General features: G+C 40.3%; 2 protein-coding genes across 2 annotated transcripts in view; one reads left to right on the top strand and one right to left on the bottom strand.

Annotated features, from left to right (window-relative positions):
* Positions 1-16,071, bottom strand: part of camta1a (calmodulin binding transcription activator 1a) — a 272,181-nt gene extending 256,110 nt beyond the window's left edge. Inside the window, exons 1-3 of the mRNA XM_041055551.1 lie at positions 16,047-16,071; positions 12,027-12,128; positions 2,151-2,254 (exon numbers count right to left, since the gene is read on the bottom strand). Of these exons, the coding sequence (XP_040911485.1) occupies positions 2,151-2,254; positions 12,027-12,128; positions 16,047-16,071 (231 nt within the window). The remainder of the gene's footprint in view (positions 1-2,150; positions 2,255-12,026; positions 12,129-16,046) is intronic.
* A 2,238-nt stretch (positions 16,072-18,309) lies between these two features.
* Positions 18,310-25,728, top strand: dnajc11a (DnaJ (Hsp40) homolog, subfamily C, member 11a). Its single transcript, XM_041065964.1, has 16 exons — positions 18,310-18,405; positions 19,578-19,707; positions 19,830-19,903; positions 20,468-20,569; positions 20,699-20,824; positions 20,959-21,081; positions 21,215-21,288; positions 21,376-21,565; positions 21,672-21,757; positions 21,969-22,085; positions 22,630-22,785; positions 22,913-22,982; positions 23,238-23,295; positions 24,436-24,578; positions 24,796-24,925; positions 25,280-25,728. The coding sequence occupies exons 1-16, from the start codon at positions 18,334-18,336 to the stop codon at positions 25,303-25,305; spliced, it is 1,677 nt and encodes a 558-aa protein (XP_040921898.1). The 5' UTR covers positions 18,310-18,333; the 3' UTR covers positions 25,306-25,728.
* Positions 25,729-25,990: the final 262 nt, after the last annotated feature.

Below are 25,990 nucleotides of genomic sequence, written 5' to 3'. Positions count from 1 at the left end.
CTTCCTAAAATATGTCTGTTATGATTTAATTTGGTAAGAAATGACAAGACATGCTAACAACTGTAGCCGACAGCATTTATCCCCAGCAAATGCTTAGACTTACATTCTGAGATCAATTTCAAAGCCATGTTAATTAATTTAGACTGCTAGCAGCACAATGCAGGTCAGACAGGGCAAGCAAGTTACAACATCAGCCAATTAGAAAACACACAAGCGTTATACATTTTTTTTTCTTCATAACTAGGGCAAGGCTAGTGAGCAAAGATTTGACAGATGGGGACTTGAATGGAGACTGCGAGTGATGTACAGTATATGAAACTATGGGTATTTCCTGCTGTATCAATCACTGCTGTAATTTTGTCTACTTCTACAGATCCATGTCTTTACCACAGATAAATTAATCCATTCAGCTATTTTCTAAAATATATCGACTGCACAAGGCGGGTATAAAGTAATATTTCACTGTATGTCAATGACAGATTGTCTTTTTGAACATCCTGTTCCTTAGAAACGAGCCTGTCTGGTGACTTATCATCTGGTTGTTTTTCAGTCAATTAACTTTCATCACTGCAGATGACTATATTTATATGGTCACAATTTGTTAATCAAAAGCATGGATGGCTGATTTTTTGCATATTGGTTTTAAGATTTGTCATAGAGTGTATTTAGGTCTAATTACTACCAGCTATTCTCTGAAAAAGATTTTTTTTTTCATCTATCACGAGTGGAAACGAAAGAGATAAATGTATTAACCTGTCTCCTGAGAAAAGGCAAATGAAGTAACATAAGTTGCTGTCAGGAAACTACAGTTAACATGTTTGTGCACATGATGGTCAATACAATTAAATAATCTAAAAGCAAATCTATTACTATGTGTAAACTGTTTTGTAAAGATGGATTAAAAAAAAGGCGGCTTTGGTAAATTATCTTAAAATTTTTATATTCATGTTTTTATTGTGGACTTTGGACTATGATGAGAAAAAATCCCGCTCTTGTTTTGCCAGTTTAGTCAGCAGTAACTAATGCAGCAGTTCACTTTGTCAGGAGACAAAAAAAAAAAAACATTCCTGTATAAACACCATAAAAATCAAACAAGACAAATTTTCCTTTGACTAAATCATTAAGTGCTAAAGAAAAATTTAAATAGCTGTCCTTTAGAAAAAGGAAAACTGCTGCAAAGGGCATCTGTAACATCTTCTCACCAAAACAAATGATTTTTGGGTTTGATTTTTCAAGAGAGAAAATGTAAAGTGGCGCATTATCTTCCCTAATGTGATGCAAATATGAAATGCGAGACACCTTGAGCTTTCACAGCACCAATGTTAAACACTGTTTACATTTACATTGAGAGGCCCTTGTGATGCTTACTAAATACAGCAGGTATTGAAGTCTTATGAATAAGACTCAACGTGCAATTGACATTAACCTCTGATTTATGCCAGACAGGGTTTCCTTAGAAAATGAATGCCGGCAAACATAAACTACAAGATGAGAGACACTTCACAACTGTCTCACTTTAAACATGAGGATACAGGAAAAGAATGTTTGGTCTATTTTGTGGTTTATACTGTGGTTATGTTAGAGATTTTGTGATGAAGTTAAAAAAAAAAATAGAAGCAGCTTTGGGTCAATATAAAGATAATTTCAAAATCACCTCACTTAAATCACTACAAAGGTGACGGACTCAGAAAAGTTAGTTAAGTTGCACTGTAAATGTAACATATAGTAAAAATAAAATGTAATGAGAAATATAAAAATAATGAATCTTGTCAAATCTTTCACACAATTAAAACAATAATATCAAATTGACAAATAGAAGCAATCTTAAAGGGGGACAGCAGAGAATTAACTAAACAGAATACATTTATAAACATTAATTTTGTCATTAGGCTCACTGTTGTCATGTGACATATTTGGTTACCTCAGTGGCCTGCGTGAGCAATTAAGAGAAAGGTTTCTTTTTCTTCTCTATAGATGTATTTTGAGCTGGGGAATCTCATGAAAAGGTGCTGCGTTGCTTTGAAGGCAGTTCACTGGACTTACAAATCTGTCTGAAAAGGGCCGCAGAGAACAGCGTGTCTTTTGGACGGGCACCTTTGTAAAGAGATGGATTGAGAAGAAAGTGGTACGATAAGAAGCAGTAGCCTTACCTCATTAGTGTTCCACCGGTGTCTCTCCTTTGGCAGCGAGGTGCATTTTGGTAGACATTCAAGCAGCTTCTTGGGCAGGTATATTTTCAAATGTCCATGTTCATCTACAACAAGAGCAAAACAAAACAGATTATTTAGCATAGGCTTCAAACCTTATTGACTTGCTCGTCTCCCTCCTTATCAGTCTATCAGTCTCTCTGCAGCAAAATGCTGACTGTAAAATAACTATCTCCAACCGAATTAGGAAATTAATTTAAGAATAGAATATTGCATACATTTTATTTTGTGCTGGGCTAAATTATTTTACTGTGAAATGCACTCTATCAGGGGAGTTCGCCAGAAATTTTTCACTGTCAACTTGTAAAGGCTGTGTCTATTCATTATTTAGACACAATAAACACCCTTGAGTGATTTTATAGTGTATGGGGATTTAGTATAGGAATCTGCGTGCTGCACGCCAGAATGTGGTAAATTATTAAGGGAAATAATTACAATTACCAGGCCCAATGCTTACATCATAATGTATGTCGTTCAATCTGTAATTTACATTTCACAAACAGTTCACATGTATTATAAAACAGTGAGGTTTAAAGACACCCGCATGCATGGATGCATTCAAATGTTCATTTCATTATGTTGCTTTCTTCTGGCTCAAATATGCAGATGGCTTAAGTGTGAACGCACTATATTTGTTTAGGGAGACAAAAACGTGTTGAATTTATAATATCAGGAAGAACCCTATTATGGTCGTGGGGTGTTTTGTTCAGAACATTAGATGTGGGCTTATGTGGAAATAATTTCAGTAATTTACATACAAAATGAGGATCTTATCGCTAACAGTGATTTTAAATGCAGAAAATCTGTGACTGTCAAGCACTGTGAAATGACAGAGGAAACTTTTTAGGAAGGAAGTTGGAGACAGTTCTACAGTGCTACTTAAAAAAACAAAAAAAAACAAAAAACAATCTCAGGTAGATCAACACACAAAAAGTCGGTGTGGAAAAGATGTATGGTTCACTACAAAGGCTTCTAATCTTTTGTATATACCACGCTTCTAATGCATTTACAAGCTGTAAATCAAGCACTGCAAATCTTGGATGTAGAGTTACTTAATCCAGGTAATGTTCCAGCATGTGCAAATGAATCTATTATTCAGTTTTAATGTGTGTGGATTTAATGTGAATAAATTCACAGAAAGTAATGGAAAACACTGCATTTATGTGGAATGCTATTTAGCTTGAAAATATATTACAACTAAAAAACAAATGTCACAGACCGAGCAGCATTCTTTCACACTCATACAACTGTGGGTTAGAATACCAAGGGAGAAATGGGTGAGTAAAAGGAGAGACAGAAAAAAGACTGAATGCGAGTGCTGACTATGGATCCCTGGGGTAGCTGATGTCACTGGTTGAAAAAGAGAGAAAAAGTTCAAACAAAGCAAAATAACACTTTAAAGCCAATACAAATAATCCAGTAGTGCACTTGATTATGGGGATATAACAAGAGTGTATGTAGCTCGCTCAACGTCACAGCAAGACCATAGCGCTTCTGCCCAGAAACCTCAGTGAACACAGTTGGTCTGCAGAGATGGGAGCTGGCTTGGAGCCTCCGAGTAGAACGTGTAAGGTGGAACATCATCGCTCCCAAAGGAACACAGGAGTAGATCTGTATAATTTGCCATTTCCATCTGTACCTATAATTTCGCATGTAGACTCTGTTTTATATCAGCTGCACAGGTATTTGTAATCATTCGCTATGCCCAATTAAGAATCACATACAGCATCTGCTCCTTGGTACCAGCAGAGCGGTTTCACTGTCAGAACTGGAAAGCACGCTGCAACTGAATGATCAGAGAGGTACCAGAGAAAAGCTGCTTTTACATGTGGACTTTTTTTTTTATTATTATTATTATTATGCAACAGAAACTTAAAATAAGCAAGAAAGTGTAGACTTGCTTTAATGCAGAGCCACACGTTTGTTGTCATTCACTTAAATGGGTCAAGAAGAGCAAAGGCCTTCAAAATTGAAGCGCACTCGGGAATAGAAAATCACACTCGATCCACACTCGGCTACAGCGTGGGTCAGTACAAAGCTTTGGCCATCAACCATCCTACAACACGTGCTCTGAAGAGTCACTCTTTGCAACCGACAGACAGCAGATACATATGGCAAGTCTGTCTCTGCACAGATTATTCGGGATTCAGTGCTGCCCTCTGGCACAGCCTCGCATGACACCATCAACACCAGACAGAGCTGGATTGGAATATGTATGTTGAGGATTTTCTCACCAAGAGGGCCGGGATAGAAATCTACCGCAGGGGGGATATGTCTGCTCAATCTGCCAGCAGGCTAAAATGCTATGCACATGAAAGGTGACACAACTGCCACATAACAGCATTTTACTTTGAAATGCCAGTCTTGTATTTGTCAGCTAACACCCCCGCCCCCCCACCCCCATACCCCAGGAGCAACCTATGTAAACCCTGAAGGACTAACAATGTGATAACTGGGTTCCTCGTAATCCTTTAACCTTACATGAGCGCTTCTGAAATCAGATTACTGGGTTAGTGATCAGATTACTAATGTGCATGTAACTATACCGAATGATGAGAAAAGACTAAAAGGACCAGGGTGTGTGATTTAGTGGCATGTAGCAGTGAGGCTGCTGATTGCAATCAAGTGAATACCCGTCCCTTCACACCCCCCCCACCCCCCTTTTCCAAGCAAGCAGGAGAACCTACAGAGGCCTTCAGGTAATGTAAAAACAGGACAGACACTCTCTAGAGCCAGTGTTTGGTTTGTCCATTCTGGGCTTCTGTAGAAACATGGCGGTGCAGCTTACAGTATAACATTTCATTTGTTGAAGTCATGGGCCTCCTGCATCTAGTGCTCTGAGTTGCCCTGACACAGGGGTTTTCAAAGTCTGACAGCCATCATCAGAACTCCATATCGAGGGGATAGCCTATATTAGTTTACATTTTGGCAAGTTAACAGCATTAAAAGTGTGCCAAATTAGCTATTAGCAGTTCCTGTTTGCAATGCACCCATGGATGAACAGACAAATATCACTGGATTAATTTGATACTGTAGGAAACTTAGAAACATTATGATTCTCTGGCAAGTTCTGGACTTTCGGGAGCATCGTTATCCTAAGATTTCTAAGCAGATTTATGGACATTTAGTTGCAATTGACACTGATATCCTCCAAAAAGTGTAAATCACACTTAAGATAAACATGTCTATCTATCTATGCATGTTTGTTCAGATTTGACTGAGTTATGACTCAGGATGAGCACAGTTTTTGATGCTAATTGCTGCAATCAGGACACAGGGAGTTTTTAAGCAGCTTCGTAGCCCCCGTGCGCTGTGTGCCACATCCACTGCTACACCTCCAACTGCTGACCGTGTTTATAAATCGGCAAAACCAATGGGTCAAACTGCAACAGCTAACTTGTTTTCAGAACAACACCAAACACCTGTCCCTTTCACCTCAGGTAGTCTTTGCCTCAAGTCTTAAAGTGGGCTTAAAGTGCTGACTTTCAGTGTTCCACAGTTCATATTTCGGGTTAACAGCGTCGGGTGTTATCGCCACTTGTATTCGTAGCCCCCCATTTGTAAGCCAATACTGCTGGACAATGATTCTAAACATAGTGACAAGGCAACCATGCTGGGTTTTTACGGCCAAACTATGAAATCTTCTTGATTGGCCAAGTCAGTCACCTGACCTCAATCCAAGTAAGCATCTGTTTCACTTGCTGAAGACCAGACTGGAGGCAAAAAGCTCTCACAACAAGCAAGGAATGAATATGGCTGCAGCACAGGCCTGGCAGAGCATCACCAGGGAACACGCCAAGTGTTTGTTGATGTCTGTGGATCATGTTGAGTCACTGACTGCAAAGGATTTGTGACCAAATATTTAATATAATCAGAGAATATATCTCAGGAATTAAGCAATAAAATGTTTACCAAGATATCTGCATTTCTAACAATATAACCATGTAATTTTACTGCATTCAAATTAAGCCAACTATTCTGAAATGCTGTCCTGGTGTTTGCAGCATCACCAGTGCAAAAGACAAAACACTTGGTCACACGTGGTCCATATGCAGTGGAGGCCTTTTAAGGGCCTACAGTGCATTAACGTCAGTAATACAGAGGTAATAGTGTGTTCAAGATTTTATCTATCTCAGATAGAGATGACTGTTTTGTTTTTTTTTTTGAAGAGCCAGCTAACTACTGTTTTGTTTCAAATAGTGCAATGTGCTCCATCTGTTAAATAAACCATGTGTTTTAGCTTTGGCAATTCTTTTTCACATGTTCAGTGTTGGTCCTCTCTAATCTGGGAGGCCTTGTCTAACTTGAGAGGGTCCTGTTTACATATGAACGTTTCTTACAAGGCTCTCACAGGACACCAAAGCGAACTCACCATAGCTGTTAAGTGCTGAGGTTTCTTTTACTCTCTCATAACTCTAACCTGTTTTGGTCTTTCAGCAGCTTATTTATCCACGCTAATAATATTTCAGCTGGTGTACGTCTACGGTTGCTTCCGCCGGGCCTTTCCTCAGATGTAAAGGAGGAACTGTGAGAATCCCAACAAAGTATTGCTCACTAATTAAAGACATGTCCACTGTGACATGGAAATTCACGTATACTGTAGTTTGTGCGTCAGCTGAAAGCGGCCCACAGGGGAATAGCTTAGATGTTAGATTTGGAATAGGTTTATGGAATATAGACAAGCTCTTCATAATCACATTTTCTGAGTTGATCGGTGTATAAACAACAAATTACCCACAAAAATTTTGGCTTTGAAAATGTAAATGTAGCTCTTTTTTTTCCCTTAACCAGAAGCTGATCAAAGCCTGAAAGGAACTCTGCTTCTTTGCATTTCCTGTGTACTCCTCTGTAAGGTTTAATATTTATTTTGGAGTCTAAACAGCAGGCTTAATGACTGCTTGTACATTAGCCAAGAAAAGGATACACAGAAAACTACTATTTGGTTGTAAAACACTAAAGTGCAAGACAGGCTGATACTAGAGCTTGTTACATGAGAGGATGAGCTGAGCTGAGCTGAGCTGGCACACTGGAGCCAATTACATTCTAGGTCTTGATGAGCAAGCTCACATACAAAAGGCTAAACAGGGAGAGGAGCTCTTTTCAGCGCAGAGGCTACGGGTCTGCAGCTTTCATGTTGCCATTTGTGTTCTGAACAGTGGCAGCCTGTGCATGCCCCTTCATAATTCACATCACCCTCTGTCGAATGGGTATAAAGACATATATTTCTGTGTGCTGATGTTTGGATTATCACTGATCCTGGCTGCTAAGCAAACACTTGGGCCAAATTTAAGGGTATCTGTCATGCTAGCTTGCTCCAGCCCCACCCTAGAGACGAGAGTGAGGGTCATGAGACTGGAAAGGCTGACAAAAACAAATCTTTAATCAATATCTGAGCCCTGAACGCAAAACCCTCTCTCTTCCGTCTCTGTCTCAGAGCGCTCTGGGAGTGACAGTTTTTCTTTTTAATCTGTGCCCACATTGTGGAGAAATTGCAAGCTAATGTTTTGGCTATAGATCATTCAACAAATCGCTGCTGGCGGTGCATATCCAAAGTAACAGTTTGAATGCAAACATTTTCCACAACAGTTCAGTGGCTAATATGGCTTAAGGATGTGAAGAGCAGTGTAACAGTATCTGTTCTTTTGTAGCTATACCTGAAACACGTGGGAGGTGAATTACAAAAGAACGAGCGGGCCTGTGGATAAACACTGGGCTCTCATCTCTGTCCAGCAAGAAGTGCTGTGAAACTGAATTAGGCCTGTGGCAATGTCTGTTATCATTAAGTTGGATGACAGCCATCCACTGTGCTGGACCAAAAATGCCCTTAAGAGTTTAGCTCCAAAATTAGCACAGTTAGCCAAATGAGCTTAGCTCAGACATATTTCATCAATTGGGGTGAGAAATGCCACGTTATCTGAAACAAAAAACACGCTCCATCTGCTGCGCCTAAACTGCAGCCAAGCAACAGGTTAACAAGTGATCAGTGGCAGTGAATGATACTGTATGAAGATAACAATACAACCTTCACACCTTTCCAAATTAACTCTTGCTTTGATGCAGAGTCTCACATCAAAGCTTTAGCCTAATGATGATCACAAGTCCATCACTTTAACACCACTTCAACATCAAGAACTGCCTGTTTTGCATATTTCCTAACAGAAAGCCTAAAACGATGTCTCTATTTTAACTGAAGGGATCAGTGAAAAAAAATTTTTAAAGAAAAATAAGTGGCATTATTTCACGTTTGTTCATGTTTGTTCCAAAAGCGTTTGAGGAAGATATTTCAATCACCTAATCCCTGTATTAAATGGACATAATAACACTCACACATTTACACAGTCACAGTGAGAGGGACAGAGACAGTATAGCAGTAGATCACTTATTATTTGAATTATTGTTCTAGCAGGGGATCTGAAAGAAATATAAAAAAGAAAAGCCATCATCTTTCGGTGTGTACACAAAACATGCATGGGTACCGAAAAATTCAAAAGCACTGGCCTATTACAATAGACAGGAGGGAAGAAAATATAAGACATAAATGCCATTAATCCACAGCATGCACAGAAAAATATTACACAGCCTACTTACATGCAGTTTCTACAGCATCCACAGCGGTGGATGTAAAAAAATATATAGTCAGTGAAAGGCATAGACATGATGAGACATATGACAAGTATCTAAATTTAAACAATCTACAGTTGGCATGTGTGGGATGTGTCATGCAGTAAGTATAATGACCAGATCCATATGAGGAAACATGTCAAACCAGCCCAGAGACAGACTGGACCTAAAGCTCAGACCACAGGTTAACATGCTTACAAGAGGTTGTCAGATGAATGTGTAAGAATGTGGTCAAATGTAAAGCAGTGATTAATTCAGACAGCCATGGTGTTGTGGTCAAGTGACGACATGCTGTCAATTAAAAGCGATGAATCTGGTTGTGAGGCGTGAAAGAAGAAGGAGGAAAGATAAAGAGGGGGTTTAACTTGCAGGAGGCTACTACTGCGATGGCATTTACAGTAATGGGATATTGCCCCTGTACCCTTCATATTAGGACCCAAAATTCTTGCTAACGTCAATAATGATTTGCGGCCAAATGTCATGACTTTAAGGCTCATTTAACATTTTTAAAGCAAGCTTTAATGATTAAAAATAATACAGACTAATAACTAATTTAATATACTTTTGAACATGTGAAAAAAAAAAACACTTTTCCCACTTTGCTCTGTGACAGTTATTCCACTGTGTAACATTTCTGTTTTCCACGATAGTCCAAAATCCCATTTTTTACAATTTACATTGAAATGTCACAAAACTTTGCAAAATACTATTTAATACGCACAGGTCATGAATATCTATATCATCGATTTTATACTGTATCTCGAAGGAAGATCGGTGATGCTTGGCGACTTGCAAACAGAGCATGTGAGTAGGCCAAAGTCTACACCCTGCTACTTGTGGGAGATCCTGAGCTGAGCTTTACTACAACACTGGACAGTTTAAGCAGTGTCAAATTTCCCTGGCAGTAATAACAGTGATTGGCTTATAGTCCAGGGGCCGCTCTCCCCACTGCCTGATGGCTCTTGATGGGGACACGGAGAGGAGTATTTAGACTTAAAATAGCCATGTGTTAGTACAGGACTGGGAAACCAATTATCTTTATCATTTGGCCTATAGCCTGTTCGATAACACTCTCACATACAGTGAAATTACAAACCGCCCACAAGCAAAAGAAAAAAAAAGTCTTACTGAACTTCACTGTGGTGTTGCTATGTTACAACAAAACTACAACAAAGAGAACATTACATCGCCTGTTGCGATAGCATCTAGGATGAGTGTTTGACCTGCAACACACACAACAGCTGTTCTAAAAGATGCAAAAGGTGTTTTTTTTTCCTCCCAGTGGGAAAAATAAAGACAGTCTTAATGCCAGCGAGAGATTTGAATTACACTACATCTCACTGGACGTCTTTGCTTATGCAATTATGCTACGACTAAACAAGACGCAGTGTGCAGTGTGTGGCAGCTTTCACTGTTTACAATTACATTGTTTACATTCCCTCAATGGCTATACCCTGGACACGCTATGGCTCTGTGTGGTTGTAATGTTACAGTGTAATATAGCATAATAAGGGAAGACTGTCAAAAAGTCAAACAGCTGAAAAAAAAAATCCTGGGCCTATTACTCGAAGTTCAACAAACATGCACACACGGTTAACTGCCTGCAACAAACTGAAAATGACTCTTTATGTGTTCTCAGCCCTCACCAAGCTCACCCATCCATAAAAATCCCATCTCAAGGAGAGCAGAGGTGAGGTCTCTCTCTCTCTCTCTCTCTCTCTCTCTCTCTCTTGCTACCTCTCCCTTGCTCTTGTTCTCTTTCACTTTCTCCCTCTTGCTTACACATGCACACAAACAAAGCCCTTCTTTCTGTATCATAACTACTCCCACAATTACTCAGACGATTACTCAGATCAATGGTTTACCTGCCTGTTTGAGCTGCTCTATTCTGCTAGAGTGTCCTGGAGAGGCAGAAAGACCTCCAGGCTGAATGCATTAAACAGGGTGTCTGACATGGGTACAGGATACTGTAATACCATGCAATAACATGAGGGAAAATAGCAAGACTGGCAAAACGTGTTGTCAGTCAGAGCTGTCACACATGAGGGGGTAACGCAAAAAGTCTATCAACAGTGTCCTTGTTACAGTCTGCATCCCTGTTTCATAGATCTGCACAAGCAGTCCCCTGCCATTAAATCTCTCAAAACGTTCTCTGTTAAAAATACCAAAAAGATTTGGTGCAGCAGAGCTTTCCCAGTGACAGATATCGAGTGAGGAGTCTAACAAGGGGTTGGGGGTGATTTCAGACTCTCTATTTAGAAATGACAATACATGAGCACACTTAATTACCCAGTCTCTAGTCTAGATCAACAGAGTCTTCCAGCAGTGAAGAGACTGGTGTATTCATTAACACTGAACAGGCTCCTTTCTGCGGAGGAACAATCTGCTTTGCAGAGGACAGTTCTTTCTATGGGTGAAGACAGAGGCTAAAATTCAGACACATTCTCTAAAGAAGACTGAAAGGAAACTCACCCACAAATAAAATCCAGAATTTGGCCTATATTTCTGACTGATCTGTTTTGGTCATGACAGAAAATAGCACTTGTGCACAGACTTGTAAGTGCACTGAAGCAATTCCCAGAGAAGCTGGTTTTTACAAGTCATAAAAAACCTCAGCTATGATGTTGTGTTGTCTTTGTTCTTTGCCCCTAGTCTACAGTTCTCACAGAGCATAAATGAAATGAGAGGCAGGCAAAGGCACAGATTAATCCACTGAAGAAAAAAATATATATATTATAAGATTCATTTTTTTCAACGCTGCATAAATATTTTGGTCAAACACAATTTGATTTTACAAGATTTTAAAGTCACATTGTTAACTTTGGATTTATTTTTCACCCATCAAATGCAGGTTGAAGAGAAGCAGGGAAAGGCAAGTCTAGAGCCATAATTGATGGCTCAAAGTGTAAGCTTTCTCTCTGAGGGTCTGCTCAGGTCCTGATCCCCTGGCCTTAACCTGAAACAATCACTCTTAGTTAACGACAACACTTCAGCTATTGACAGCGTGATCCCGTAAAGCAGACACTTCAATCAACAGAGCAGCCGGAGGAGGTGTTGTGTTGGAGGGGAATAAAAGAAGGAGGGGGCATGGGTACGGATGAAATCAAGAAGTAAATAAATGAATCGATGAATGAATAATAGATTGGCCAGCTAGTGGCCTCTTGGAGCAGCAATGCAGTATTAATAACTGACTCTTACTGTTCATCTCTGTGTCATCACTGATACTCTTAGGTGGACCATGGCCAGCATAACACACTGCTGATCTGTACATTCGATCCGGATTACGAACTTTCTTCAGTCCTTCAGGAGGCAAAGAGAAAAGTAGAGAAAATCGAGGAAAAGAAGCATTCTCCCAGCCTGATATAACTAAGCAAACTCCCCATGCAAGCAGTATCAACAGAAGCTAGACAGTATATTGAAATACATTTAAAACACACAAGAGCTGCTGGGCAAAATATGATGCTAATAATAATAACAACAACAATAATAATAATGATGATAATAAATCACAGAGAATTTGTCTATTGTCTATGTAAAGCAGTGGACTTCTCTATTGTCGGAATATTTTTAGGTCTACAAGGAAAAACGGCCAGTAATAAGGGTCACTGTAGCTCTGGCCCAGTCTGATGCGGGTCAGTAATACTCCCTATTGCATCACCGGTACAGTGGATGAATCAATACAATCAATCAGTGGAGGCTGTGCAAAAGAGTCAGTAAAGGTCTATTATAGGCAGGCATTAGGAATGATACGTCTCAGGAACCACAGACCAGACCTGGGTCCCATCCATCCACACCTCACTGATTCAATTAAAAGGCTGGAAAAAAAAAGAAGAAAAGAAATGTAGCGCCTGATTCAACACAAAACTGGGAGAGCAAGTCGTCCGACATCACGAGGAGGTTAAATTCATCCTTCTTTACAAAACAGCGGAGAAACATTTATACCATTGCTGCACAAGCACTTTTGTGAGTTAATGGCTGACTGCGTGCTTACTTGATGTTTTGCTGCCGCTTCACCCTGAACTTTGAGTGAAATGATAACATCATGAAACTTTTTAAACTGCATCCGCTTGAAAATAAAAGAGAAATATTACTTCCTGCACAGCTGAGACTGTGGGCCTGATTCTCTGCATTTTAGAAAGCAACCTTTCTTGATTGTTTTCGTTGTCATCAGGGTTCAAACTGCATTATGTTTAGATTTATGTAGTTTATGTAACACACCTGTGTGAGTTTTAGGTCTCAGTGGACTGTCCCTTCATCACTGTCCTTGCATTTCTCTCATTTTAAAATTAATGTAAGGATGCTACACAGCTCCGCTAAATCTACAAAAAAAAACCTGACATTATCAAGATTCAACTTCAGAGAGTAAATATGCATCAAGATTTAATTTTAACACAGTGTTTTCTTTCCTTTTATGTCCCAACGTCACCAAAGTGTTAGTACTGTAGCTTGTGTTTACACAAGTGCTTGTTTCATTTCTCACATTTGGCTCTTGCACGGCAATATTTGTAGGAGTCTCTGCTCTGGTAGATTCAAGAATATTGGATGTAGTTTTATCCAGAGCAGTCTCAGACTAAGACATATCAAGCCTGTCTTTTCAGTGCCCTCCAGGCCTTGTACTTAAAGTAAAGGACCCACAGTGCTTTTTATGAGTGTGAAGAAAAAAAATACCCCCAAGGGCCCTGACAATCAGTTAGGCTGGAGAGAAATACCCCAGGATGTAAACATTACACCACTGAGTGAGACTAGCTCATGGCCCCTGGGTTTAACACAGGATGTAACCCTCAGTTGTTATGGGCCATCATAAGAGCTGCCAAACAACTAAGAGATCAGCACTGCCCGCATACCACAAGGACAAAAGGTTAAGAAACGCTGTTCGGCTCTCTCAGTGGCCTCCCAACAGCCAGGAGCATGTCATGTAAAAACTGTTATTCTGATGTACACTGAAAAGGCTTGTTCTACATTAATGAACAGCCAAAGCTGAGAAAACCTGGACGCAGGAGTGAAGATTCAGCATGAGAGTTTTATGTAAAAGCTTTAAGGGCCAGGTTTGCATGAGACGACGTCACATTGACATGAAGCTGTGAGTCTCTCTCTCTCTTTCTATGCTCCCCTTCCTCCTCCTCCTCCTCCTCCTCTTTTCCACTGACCGGCCTCACAGGAACACTGAAAATAACTTAACCTGCTCAGCAATGGGACTTTCAAGTAAGGGTTTTCAGTGAGAGCTCCCTATGTTGGAGAGGAATCGAGATTAACAACTGGAGCCTATTTGTTAAGTTCAGCTATGTAGATGAATACATTAGGACTACACACCACAGTGAAGTCATTACTATCATAAAACCAGATGTCTTCATTTTTTTGTCATAGCCACAGACTGATCCCTCACATACTAAGTGTGCTAGTGTAGCTCAATACCACCCCCTGGTGGGACTGGGTTTGGTGGTTGGCACACTGACATCCAAACAACTGAAATTCCAGTGTTTTATCGTTTCCTGTCATATGGACAGAGGTAATTTGTTTACACTCATTTGAAACATTAAAGTAATTCTGCATCAAAAAGAATTTGTGTTTGTGGGTGGTGACACAAACTCCTGACAGAGGTCTGTTGAGTTTTGAAGCCTGCAACAAAACATTATGAGAGCTCAGAAACTGCTGGCTCAAACGATTTATGTAGAAATCTCTTTTTTTTTCACTTTCTCAAATTATGCAGGCAATTTTAAAGTCTATCATAAAGCTTTTGCTTCATCCTGAGCGTCAATATAAATCAATAAACATAAAAAACCCCACAAAAATCAGAAAAAAGGCAAAAGCATGCTGTATTAATGTCCTATAATCAACTCATTTCTACCAATGAAAAAGTTTAACAATTAAAAATATGACATAAATGAACATAAACGTAAACAGAAAAATATAATTAAACATGCACGTGATGTTTACAAGCTCAAGTATTTTCCATGAAATTCTACAAAATAAATTTTTAAGTTGCTTTATGTTTTTTGGCATCTGAAAATTTCGTCCCTGTCAAATATGAAACTGAGATTGTAAATACGTAACTCAATCCAGTCTGGTGCAAATACTCTTGACAGCAGAAAGCTGCCATTAGGGTAGAAAAACTAATCCATTTAGAGCTGATGTGCTTTATCTCATCTTTATTTTCATTTAGACGTTGTTTAATTACTCATCCTAAAAAAAAAATCCATGGGCTTGTTTCAATGAGATCAGATCTCTTTTGCATATGCTTTGCAGTAAAATATCCCACTAAAAAGGAAATAAGTAAGCTTAATGCATTTCATTTTGAGTTAGTGAGCCGTAAGAAATAAGATAAGGGATAGAAAAAAGTCATCATTTTGTCCTATGAGTAGTGTAATGGGCAGGCTGCTGGAAACCCTACTCTCCATCGTCCCTGTTTCCTCTTGTGTGATGGCATTTCATTTCAAGTGCGATAGGGCTTTGCGAGCGGAGCGGGCATTACAACGTTTTGATGCCCGTGTCTCAAACCGAATATAGGCCAAGTAGTATTAATTGGCATTTGGAAAAGATGATATTCCTCCTCCTCTTTTAAAAAATACATCACTTCTGTCTCGTAAACACTATTCGCTGAATGCCAAATAAAATTCTTGCGCTTCAAGGGGGAACTGAACGAACCCTCTCCAAGACGGGGGGAAAAAAAAACAACATAAAAAAAAACTACACTTATACATTTTAAAACAGACACATCTAAATTATTATCACAATCCCTTCAAAACAAGCCGCAAATAGCGGTCGCAGAAGAGAGCCGTATTGACAGATGAACTAACCCAACCAAGCCGCTTTTTAAAGCTGGGTAATAAGGGAAGAAGTTAGTCGATGCCAATGACATGTTGTCATTAACTTAGCCTTGTTGTTAACAACTTGAATTGCTCGTGATTTGACAACGATCCTAAGCAAAATAAGCGGCAAACGCGGTACTTTTACCACGCTGACCATCTGTCCCCGTGGCGTGCTTTAAATGTGGGCTACGATGGGAATAGTAGCTGGCTAGAATGCAAGCTAATATTAGCTGGCTAGGTGATGTCTCCACGTTTTAGCTGCCTCTTCGGAGGAAAATAGCGGAGCCGTTTTCCGACGAAAATTTCTCCACTTGTCCTCACGCGTGTGTCATCTCCGCGCGGAGTTACAACTGTTCTAGAAAAATCACACGGCGGTCATACTAGTAAATTAATCCCATTATATTTCTCTTACCTTCCGGCTTGTTTTCGGCAGCCATTTCCCCTTCACGCGCAACATCCTCCTCCTCCTCACGACCGTGGGTACCACGCGCGTGCACGGCGAGGACAGCACGAGGAGGGACCGGAGGAGCAAGCGGCCGACCGACGCGAACTTACCATTGGCTGTGAGGCGGTGACTGACAGAGAGGCTCCGGGATGAAAAACACATCTCCCTCACCTTGGCACCACCAGCAGTGTTTTTTTTTTTTTTTTTTTTTTTTTTTTTTCCAGTGAATTTAAAACAGCTCAGACGCGCTGCAGGTCTGGCATGACGCTTTAGTTAAAAGATGGTGACGCGTTGTTATATTAAAATGAAATAACTTAATGTTCACCGGGTGATGCGTTGGCTTTTATTTGTATTTAAAAGTAATTAGATTGTGAATATTAAATGTTTGTCTTTGAGCTGTCCCACGAAAGTCGTTTAACACTGGCACTTCCTAAGTGACCGTGGACAGATTATGAGAAAATGACCTGGGTACATTCAGGTGAAAGCCCCCCACCCCTCCTATAAAGGAGCCTGAGACTGAAAGCGGCCGAGAATGGCTAAAAACGACGCCACCATATCGTTTGTAGTAGTTTCCTGTGTCTTTGTGGTCGTTTTGTCTCTTTTTGTGGTAATTCAATGTCTCTTTTGCATCACTTTGTGGTTGTTTTGTGTCTCTGTAGTCATTTTATCTCTCTTTGTGGTCGATTTGTGCCTGTTTGTAGTTGTCTTTTGTCTCTTTGTGGTCATTGCGTGTCTCTTTTGTGTCTCTTTGTGGTTATTTTGTGTCCTTTAACTGAGCTTTGTGACTTTCAAACAGAAAATATTACTGGCAACTTCATACAGAGGCTCTGGCTCAGGGCCTCCCTGACTTCTCAGGCCCCTGGGCCTGTGCCCAGTAAGCCTGAATGGTAATCCAGCCACTAACCCCTGGTCAGTGCGTTGAAATCAGGCTAAATTGCCAGCTGTTTAATGGCCTTCATTACTTTTTATTTTGTCATGTCTTCGGAGATCAGTTTGCTGATCTAAACTTATAACTGCAGTCTTCCATAGAAGACAGAAGTTCCATTTTTACAGAATCATCTGTAACAGTGAATGAGCTTTTTTTTTTTTTGCATGCCTTCTTTTATTTTTAAGTTTAACTTTACGACACATAATCAAACAACCAAACATTTGAGGCATGGCAAACAGTAGAAACCGTCTGCACGGTCTGTCAATCAAGTGTCCAAATGTCAGTTTACATTTGAAAGCCTGCAGACTAGTTTGTTCCCTTGTAAACATGTCTAACTGATTTCATATAGTGACACCATGAAATTGAAGGCTGCAGGGGTTTCCAGGAGATGTGAATCCTGCGCCCAACTTTAGGAGACAACAGGTGCTAGTGACTCCATGAATACCATCACTTTGATTCTGTCCATTAAGCTATCAAGGCTTAAACTTCCATCATCATGGTGTGGTTACATGGGCTTGACAATAGTACGGCTACGTTAAATGACTGCAGGCAATCTAATCACAGATCACTGTGCTTCATAGACTTAGCTTTTGGCACTTGCATCAACTAACAGCACTTAAGGACAGCCTTCATCCTATATTAACAGGCTGGTGGCCATCAGTGCTGAAATGCAGTGTATAGTTTGAGGGGGTGGTGCTGAAAGGACAGCTCCTCTGCTGTTTGTGCGCCTTGTACAGTCCACAGCTTGTTGTTATTGCAAAGAAAGTAATAACGAACTAATGGAGGACCTAATGTGGTGAAGCGATTTTCCCACCCCTTGTCTTGATTGCACTTTGGGGGATAAGATGCAGACAGGATCCCTTTGGAATTAGGCATGTAAGCAATATTCAGTTTCTCACATCCAAAAATGCACATTATATTCAAATTTTCAATTTTTCTTTCCTAAAAACTGAAAAACGCAGAAACTTAAAGATATTGTCATAATTTAGAAGAAATGAATAAATAACATTCACTAAACATTTAATATATTTAACACAAAATAATTGCAAGGCTGCGCTCTAAAATGCCACCCATATATATATATTTTTTTTAATTCTGGAAGTATATCGCATATATTTAGACTGTCTTGGTGCAATTCCTCATAACACCGCCAATAATTCATTTTAAAACAAACAAAAAAAGCAAATCACACGCACAAATGACCAGGTCAGTGAATACAGTTGTGGTGTTTTCTCGTTCATCCTCAACGCAAGGGGGCGACAGAGGGACGCGGAGAACTGTTTGAGCGACGTAAATGACACGAAGAAGAGATGACCGGGTGTAAACATGGCGTCTGCCTTGGACGATGAAGAGATCTCCAATGATGATTATTATTCCCTGCTAAATGTCAGAAGAGAGGTACCGTATGCAGCTGTGATCTAAGCAGGTGTTTGTGCGGGTGTATTTCGTTGTCATTCCGCGAGATTTCTCGGGCTCATTTTTAACGGCTACCCGTATAACCCGGTTTAACGTTAGCCAGGTGGCTAGCCCGTGACCCTCGACATTGATTTCTGTGCTGTGACTCTTCGGCTGAATACTTTTCCAAGACACGCAACAAGTTGTGGGGTTGCGACTTCGTCCGCATGATTTGTCAGTTGACGAGGCAACACAAGAAGCGTGTGTCGGCGCGGTGATCTGGGAGCTGAGCAACAATCTGACAGTTATTTTCACTTTCAGGATGATCTCTTGGATCTGGAGACAGGGCTAAACACAGCAGCTAATGCTACAACTGTACTTTCATCATGCAACACGGATTATACAAAAACATATGCTATAATGTCTGGAGATCTAACCCTTACGGTCGTGATCATTTTATCTGTAAAGATCATTGTGTTGAAATGCAAAGTATATTTTACACAGCACAAGGACATACTGTGCTGCAGAGAGACTGAAGTTACACTAATGTTGTATTGTTATGTATTCAATGTTTACACGGCATATTTTCATTCAAGAATATATTAGGAAATGTTTAATGCACCCGACTGAATGTTACAGTTGTGTGCAGAAGTTTGAGCAACATTTTTTAGTGATACGAAGTAAATATAATCCCTGCAGCAAACAGACATTTAGAAATTAGACTGTCTTCACATGCTAATGCGCTGTTTAAATCAGGAACTTTTCGTGAATTCTTACATGTGCAAAAGTTTGGCCACCTTTATTAAATCTTAGTAAGTTAAATTCATTAAATAAAAAAGTAACGAAAAAGTAACATTTAAAAAAAGATTTATTTTTAATGTGTTTGCTGCAAGGGTTGCATTTGCTGCTTTTCACACATAATCGGTCATGGTCTCTATGTCAGTGATTTAAAAAAAAATTAAACTCGTTGGGTTATCAATAGACTTGATAACATGCATGTGAATGCATGCTCAAAAGGTATTGCAGGGTAAGGGCAGTGCCTTTTGCACCATGGTCTGTCTCACAACAATCTGATCGTAACCTAAATTTAAGCAACAGAAGCAAGTTTCTAGACGCAAGCAAGTTTTTCTACAAGTTTTCAGTTTAACTTTTTTTTTTTCAATAATGTGCTTCAGGCAACACAGGAGGAGCTGAAGGCGGCATACAGGAGATTGTGCATGCTTTATCATCCAGACAAACACCGGGACCCTGAGCTAAAGCGACAAGCAGAACAGCTTTTTAACCTTGTACATGAAGCTTATGAAGGTAAGAAAAGCATTGGTCGCATCACGCAGTTGAAAGCTTATGCTATGATCTACATACCTGTATCTAGAAACATAAACAGACTATATTGTTTATGTTATTCTTGGTTACTTCTGTCTTTCTAGTGCTCAGTGATCCACAGTCACGAGCTATCTATGATATCTATGGCAAGCGAGGACTCGATGTGGAAGGATGGGAGGTAAGTCCGTTAACGACTGTAGTGTCTACTAATAACAAAACAAGCTACCACATGCAGTTAGAATCAGTGCCCACTGCATTTGAGGACACACACACGATGCAAGATGCAGGCCAGTGGGAGCTTCAGTGCAAGTCCATCAAAATTAAAACACATTGCACAACTCCAGTACATCCAGTACACCATGTTTAATTCACCTCACCAACTGCTTTCAGCTATTTTGGCTTCATCTGGGGGGGGGGGGTGCATTTGCATCCGTGGATGGCTTCATGTCAGTATAAGCAAGATTTAAACTATATGCTTTCTAAACATCTTCCCTTTGGAATGCATTTAAGCCAAGTTTAGTTTGGATCTGTCCATATTCCCATGTCCTTAACCCTGAGTGAAATAGTTCTTCTTTTGTTAAAACCACTGATTCTCAACAATACAAATCTATGTACACATAAAGAACAAATGGAAGTGGGAAATACTGGTGAAATTTCTTCTACTGGAACTTTTTTGTCTGCCTTCTCTGTAGCAGCCTATCCGCCATTCGCTTGGCATTCAAATCATATCTCCTTACTCCAGGTGGTGGAAAGGAAAAGAACCCCTGCAGAGATTCGAGAAGAGTATGAGCGTCTTCAGAGAGAGCGAGAGGAGAGAAGGCTTCAGCAAAGGACCAACCCAAAGGTATGTTCAGGGGAAGATAACAAAGCTTACATTCAATTGAACATAATGTAAAAAGTCCTGAAGTATCTTGTGCATATTATGTACGTTGTTAATTAACACAATATTCATTCCTGAACTTGTTGTTCACAGGGAACGATTAGCGTGGGTATCGATGCCACAGACCTCTTTGACAGATATGAAGAGGACTATGAGGATATGGTCGGAGGAGTCCCACATGTGGAAATCAACAAGATGCACATATCACAATCCATAGAGGTGATGTGATGATGTGTACTATGGTGTGCCTTGGATTAAAAGATCTGTAAAAGAAAAATCTGTGACAGCTGCTGGGACAGATGTTTGACTTAGCTCTTATCAAAGGGCTTATAGTGTTGTGTGTTCTACTGCAGGCTCCTCTTACTACAAAAGACACAGCCATTTTGTCTGGCTCCTTGTCAACCCACAATGGTAATGGAGGTGGCACCATTAACTTGGCATTGAGAAGAGTCACCTCCACTAAGGGGTGGGGAGAGGTACGCTGCATTCTCACTGTGCACCACACGCTCTCCTTTTGTTATGCATACTAAACACCTGTCTGCCTGTATGGTACTACAGGTTCTGCCATCTTAAGATGTGAAACATTACTTTTTATGTGTGTGCACTCAGGTGGAGTTAGGTGCTGGAGACACGCACGGACCTCTCATTGGAATGAAGATATTCCGAAACTTGACACCGCGATTGTAGGTGTTAAAGTATAAGAAAAAGTTTTTATATTTCTTCATTATAACATGAAACATTAAGCTTTTTTTTCCACTTGTGTGCCTCAGTTTTGTGACTGCTCAGTGTGGGCTCCAGTTTTCATCACGAGGCGTGCGTCCTGGGGTTACTACAGTGCTGGCCCGTCACCTAGACAAGAACACTATGGGCTATCTGCAGTGGCGATGGGGAGTCCAGTCCTCTATGAACACCAGCATAGTCAGGGACACGAAGAGCAGCCATTTCACCTTCGCAATGCAGGTTAGCAGCCAGCAGTTATATTTAACTTTAATCTTAGCCAAGACGCCATTAAATCAACAGTTGCTTGTCAGTGTTGTGTCTGATCATTTACTTTTTGTCTCTGCAGCTTGGCATTCCTCACACTTTTATGATGATGAGCTACCAGTACAAGTTCCAGGACGAAGATCAGACAAAGATTAAGGGCTCAGTAAAGTACGTTGTCCAAGTGCAGTATTATTTGTAGATCATATGAAGACCCCTGTTGAAATAATGAGATTATTCTTCTGGTTGTACAGCGTCTCCCATTTCAGTTTGTTTAAGCATGCATGGTTTGGCGTTTTCACGTATTAACTGACAGCTCAAATTAAACTAGTAAACTTTGCGTGCCGGTAAAGAGATACAACACTGCGTCTTTGTGTTACAGATCAGGTTTCTTTGGGACTGTAGTAGAGTACGGTGCTGAGAGGAAGATCAGTCGACACAGTGTCCTGGGGGCCACCGTCAGCGTGGGAGTGCCCCAAGGTGTCTCCCTCAAGATCAAGTAAGCGTGGCTCTTTGCTCCAGCTTTCTGTTTGGTGTAGGTTCCAGAGGGCTTTCCTCACGTGGCAGCTGCCACGGGAATCAAGACACAAAATCATCAGCCTGTCAAATTAATTTTCTACAAATTGTGTCTGTGTTGGGGGAGCATCTCTGAGGATGTACTCACAGGATTGGACCCACTGAGATGCGAGGTGGAACAGGGATGTGATTTTAAAAGCGTGTGCATATTTCTTCCTATTCTTAGACGCTCGCAGACAGACATCAGCAGAACATGTCTCACAATAAATTCTCTTCACTGTCCTGTGAAGTCCCTGTCCTGTCTGAGTGTGGCAGACATTTTCACTTTGTGGCATTTTCAGCTTTTGGCAGATAACCTTATGTACCTGAGAGAGTGCTAAACTTTTATTATTTTTGAATGCAATCTTGCCTGATGATCTGCTATTTTCAGGCCAAAATTTCCACAAAGATTACATGGGGCAATCAATTTTCACAGCCAGATAGTGACCGGTTAGATTTAAATAATGAAACCAACTCTCTATCTGCAGACTGAACAGAGCCAGTCAGACGTATTTCTTCCCGATTCACCTGACTGACCAGCTCCTGCCAAGTGCTGTATTTTACGCCACAGTTGGACCATTGGTTTTCTACCTCGCCATCCAGCAGCTTATTATTAGGCCCTACGTGCGGGCCCAGAAGGAACAGTAAGAAACTTTTGCTCTAAGTTGGTTGATTCATGCAAAAAATGTTATTGGAAGTAGCACCGCATGTTTATTATGGCCGGGTTTTATGAGCTCATTTTATTTCTCCATTTATCTTGTAACTCAACAGAGACTTGGAAAAGCAGCGGGAGAGCTCGGCCTCTAATATCGCCAGAAAGAAACAGGAGGCAGAGGCTGCTGTGAGTATTTTACAGGCTTCCATGTAGCTGTGGTGCCAATCCTACTTTGCAGTTCAGTATTAGATAAGAGGTGCAGGTATTGTGGGTGACTGTCAAGAAATATTACAAGTCCTACAACATTCAAATGCAGGGGCTGAGATGGGATTAGATAAGATGCACAGTCTTATTGAAATTCATTAGTATAATCCATATGATGTGAAATCTCATTGTTTGTGTCTCCCTCTCTTCCTCTGTGTGCCTTTTTCATCTCCAAAGGTCTTGCTCATGCAGGAGTCTGTGCGCAGGATTATTGAAGCTGAGGAGTCTAGAATGGGTAAGATCAGTAATATTTAAGGGATGAGCTTATCCAGGGAATAATGTTTTTTAAGCAGGTTGCGAAACTGTTTGATTCTCTTCGATTCTCAACTGTTTTTCATACGTTTTAGGTGAAATATTTTTAAAGCTAGTTGCTGACTTCTAAGTGTAATTTCTGAGATGCGGGGTCTATTTTCACTGTGTAAAACAAAACTAGGTCCCCATCACTGCTGCTTAATTTTCTGATACCTGTGAATTCCCAGCTCACATATCAAAAAAAAAAAAGAAAAAAAAACTAAGCTATAGCAGAAAACACGATTTAATTGATCTGAAATTTAAAGGGATTGTATATCTAGCAAAGGGAGGACTCGCATAGGAGACATACTTTGTGGACACTGATGGTATCTAGGGTGATTTTGTGGAGAAATGGGTAGCTCTTTAATGGGGGTTACAATAGTTGATAGAGTAATAGAGTTCAGTGGGGTTTTTTTAATGATCCACCAGCTTCTGTTTCGACTAGTGATAATTGGGGCTTTTTAGTTTGCCTTTGATAAGTACACTAACAAAAAGCTCTCAGCAGACAGTATAATTTTCACCTAGGGGAGTTTGGCAAGTGATAATTGGCTTATGACACCTGTCACTGTAGAGGTTGCTTTGATTTTAGTATCATCAGTGGTCCCCTAGAATTTGCACTTTTAAAGTTAATAGCAGTGTGTGTGTGTGTGTAACGACAGACACACAGCTGCTCTTCTTTATTCAATGGACTACGCACCATGAAATGCTTACAGCATTGTTTATGCAGCTTGCAATTAAAATTAATTGTACCGTCTTTTTGTAATGTACCGTACTCGCAAAATGATTTTAGCAAATAAGTCTCAAAAATGACACTGGCTCTGTTAGAAACTGTGGCTTCAGTTGCCGTCATGCAACATTAAAATTGGTCTGTGCTGAAAGTTGTGTTCGATTTTTAATATCAGTTCCCCCAAAAACCAGGGTCTGTTTTGTCTGTCATCCTAAGATTTCTGAAATCTACTCTTAAATCAGAATACCTCGGCTGTTTGGGTGACTAATTTGCATTTTGAAACACAATAAAATAACATGTTAATACATGAAATTTCCACTTCATTAACACTATGCTCGATGCTGCTTCCTGAATCAGGTCTCATCATCATCAACGCCTGGTACGGCAAGTTTGTTACAGACAACAGTAGACGACACGAGAGGGCAAAGGTCATTGACGTGACCGTGCCACTGCAGTGTCTGGTGAAAGACTCAAAACTCATCCTCACCGAGGCCACAAAGGTGAGTACATTCATCCACAGTGATCCTTCCAAAACCTCTATCATGAAGAGATAGTAGATTTTTCAGCTGTAATGTTTCTATATCTAATGATACAGCACAAAGTATTTTGCCGGTAGGTAAAACATTTATACATAGTATACATACAAACTGATGTCCTCAGCTTGTTGTATGATGATCCCGTCTGCTGCTGGTGCGTGACCTGTTGTTGTTTTTCCAGTCTGGACTCCCCGGCTTCTACGACCCCTGTGTGGGGGAGGAGAAGAGCCTGAAGGTGCTGTATCAGTTCCGTGGAGTCATGCATCAAGTCCTGTCAGGAGACACGGAACCACTCAGGATACCAAAGCAATGTAAGTCCCTTGGTCTACTGTACAGAACAGCGACTCCTACATATGGGGATATGTTATCTTTTTGATTCCATCACTGTAGTTTTTAGCCTCTTCGGTGCAGATTAATGATTTAGTAGATCGTATATTTTTTCGAACTGTCTCACTGGCCCCCGTTTTAGATGTTTCTGGCAGCAGGGGGGATTTTACTTCAGCCCTGAGTCTTTGTAGATGTATTTGATGCAACGTATCCTAGAATATTTTATCTCAGCTTTGAGAATGTCTCCTAGAATCCACTGAGCTGTATTACCTGCAGCTTTCACGCGCCTGCCACCAGCCTTATTTCTGACTTCTTTGTTCTTGTTTCCTGCTTCACAGCTCACAGGATCGACGCCGACACATAAGAGCTCCTCCGCTGACCAAAAAGACTCATCTCTCAGCTGTTTGACAGAGGATGGATAAACCTGTTTTAGATACAACACGGATCTAAGTCCTTGTTACTCAGAAATTGTGCATTTACCTTATGTCTTTATATTCATTTAAATATGCAGAGCGGAGTAAAAGCATCACAGACTGGACTGGTTATAATTCAGTATCCACGGACAGGGTTGCGGCCTGCTTGAAATTCTAATGTGACACCAAAATCAATGGCTACCATCCTACTTCCCAGGTCTTCTAGCCTCTTTGGTATCCATTTATTTTTGGTATGGCTTGTAATTTATGATCAAGTTCTATGTACTGTATTGTACACAAACTGCAGTGCCTGTGTGATTGAAGACATGAATGCACCTCTGTTTATTTGCCATATTATTAAAAAATCAGTCTCATGTTGCTTAACATTTTGGTACTTTTCCAACAAGTATTCTTGTAAGAGGAAATTATTTATGATTGTCTTGGTTAATTTCAAGCTATTAACCTCAAACAGGCTCGTCAGGAAGAGGGGACAACTGAAACGTGTGAACCTGAATAATAATATGAATGTGGTGCACAAACAGCTGCTTATGTGCAAAGGAGGTAATAAAAAGGGAGGAAAGGATTATTCACCGGTTACAAACAAAGTTCAATTAGCCCATCTTCCACCTTAGTTCA

Source organism: Toxotes jaculatrix, chromosome 2, assembly GCF_017976425.1.
Source record: "Toxotes jaculatrix isolate fToxJac2 chromosome 2, fToxJac2.pri, whole genome shotgun sequence".
Lineage (NCBI taxonomy): Eukaryota > Metazoa > Chordata > Actinopteri > Toxotidae > Toxotes > Toxotes jaculatrix.
This window is presented reverse-complemented; position numbering and strand designations above follow the sequence as displayed.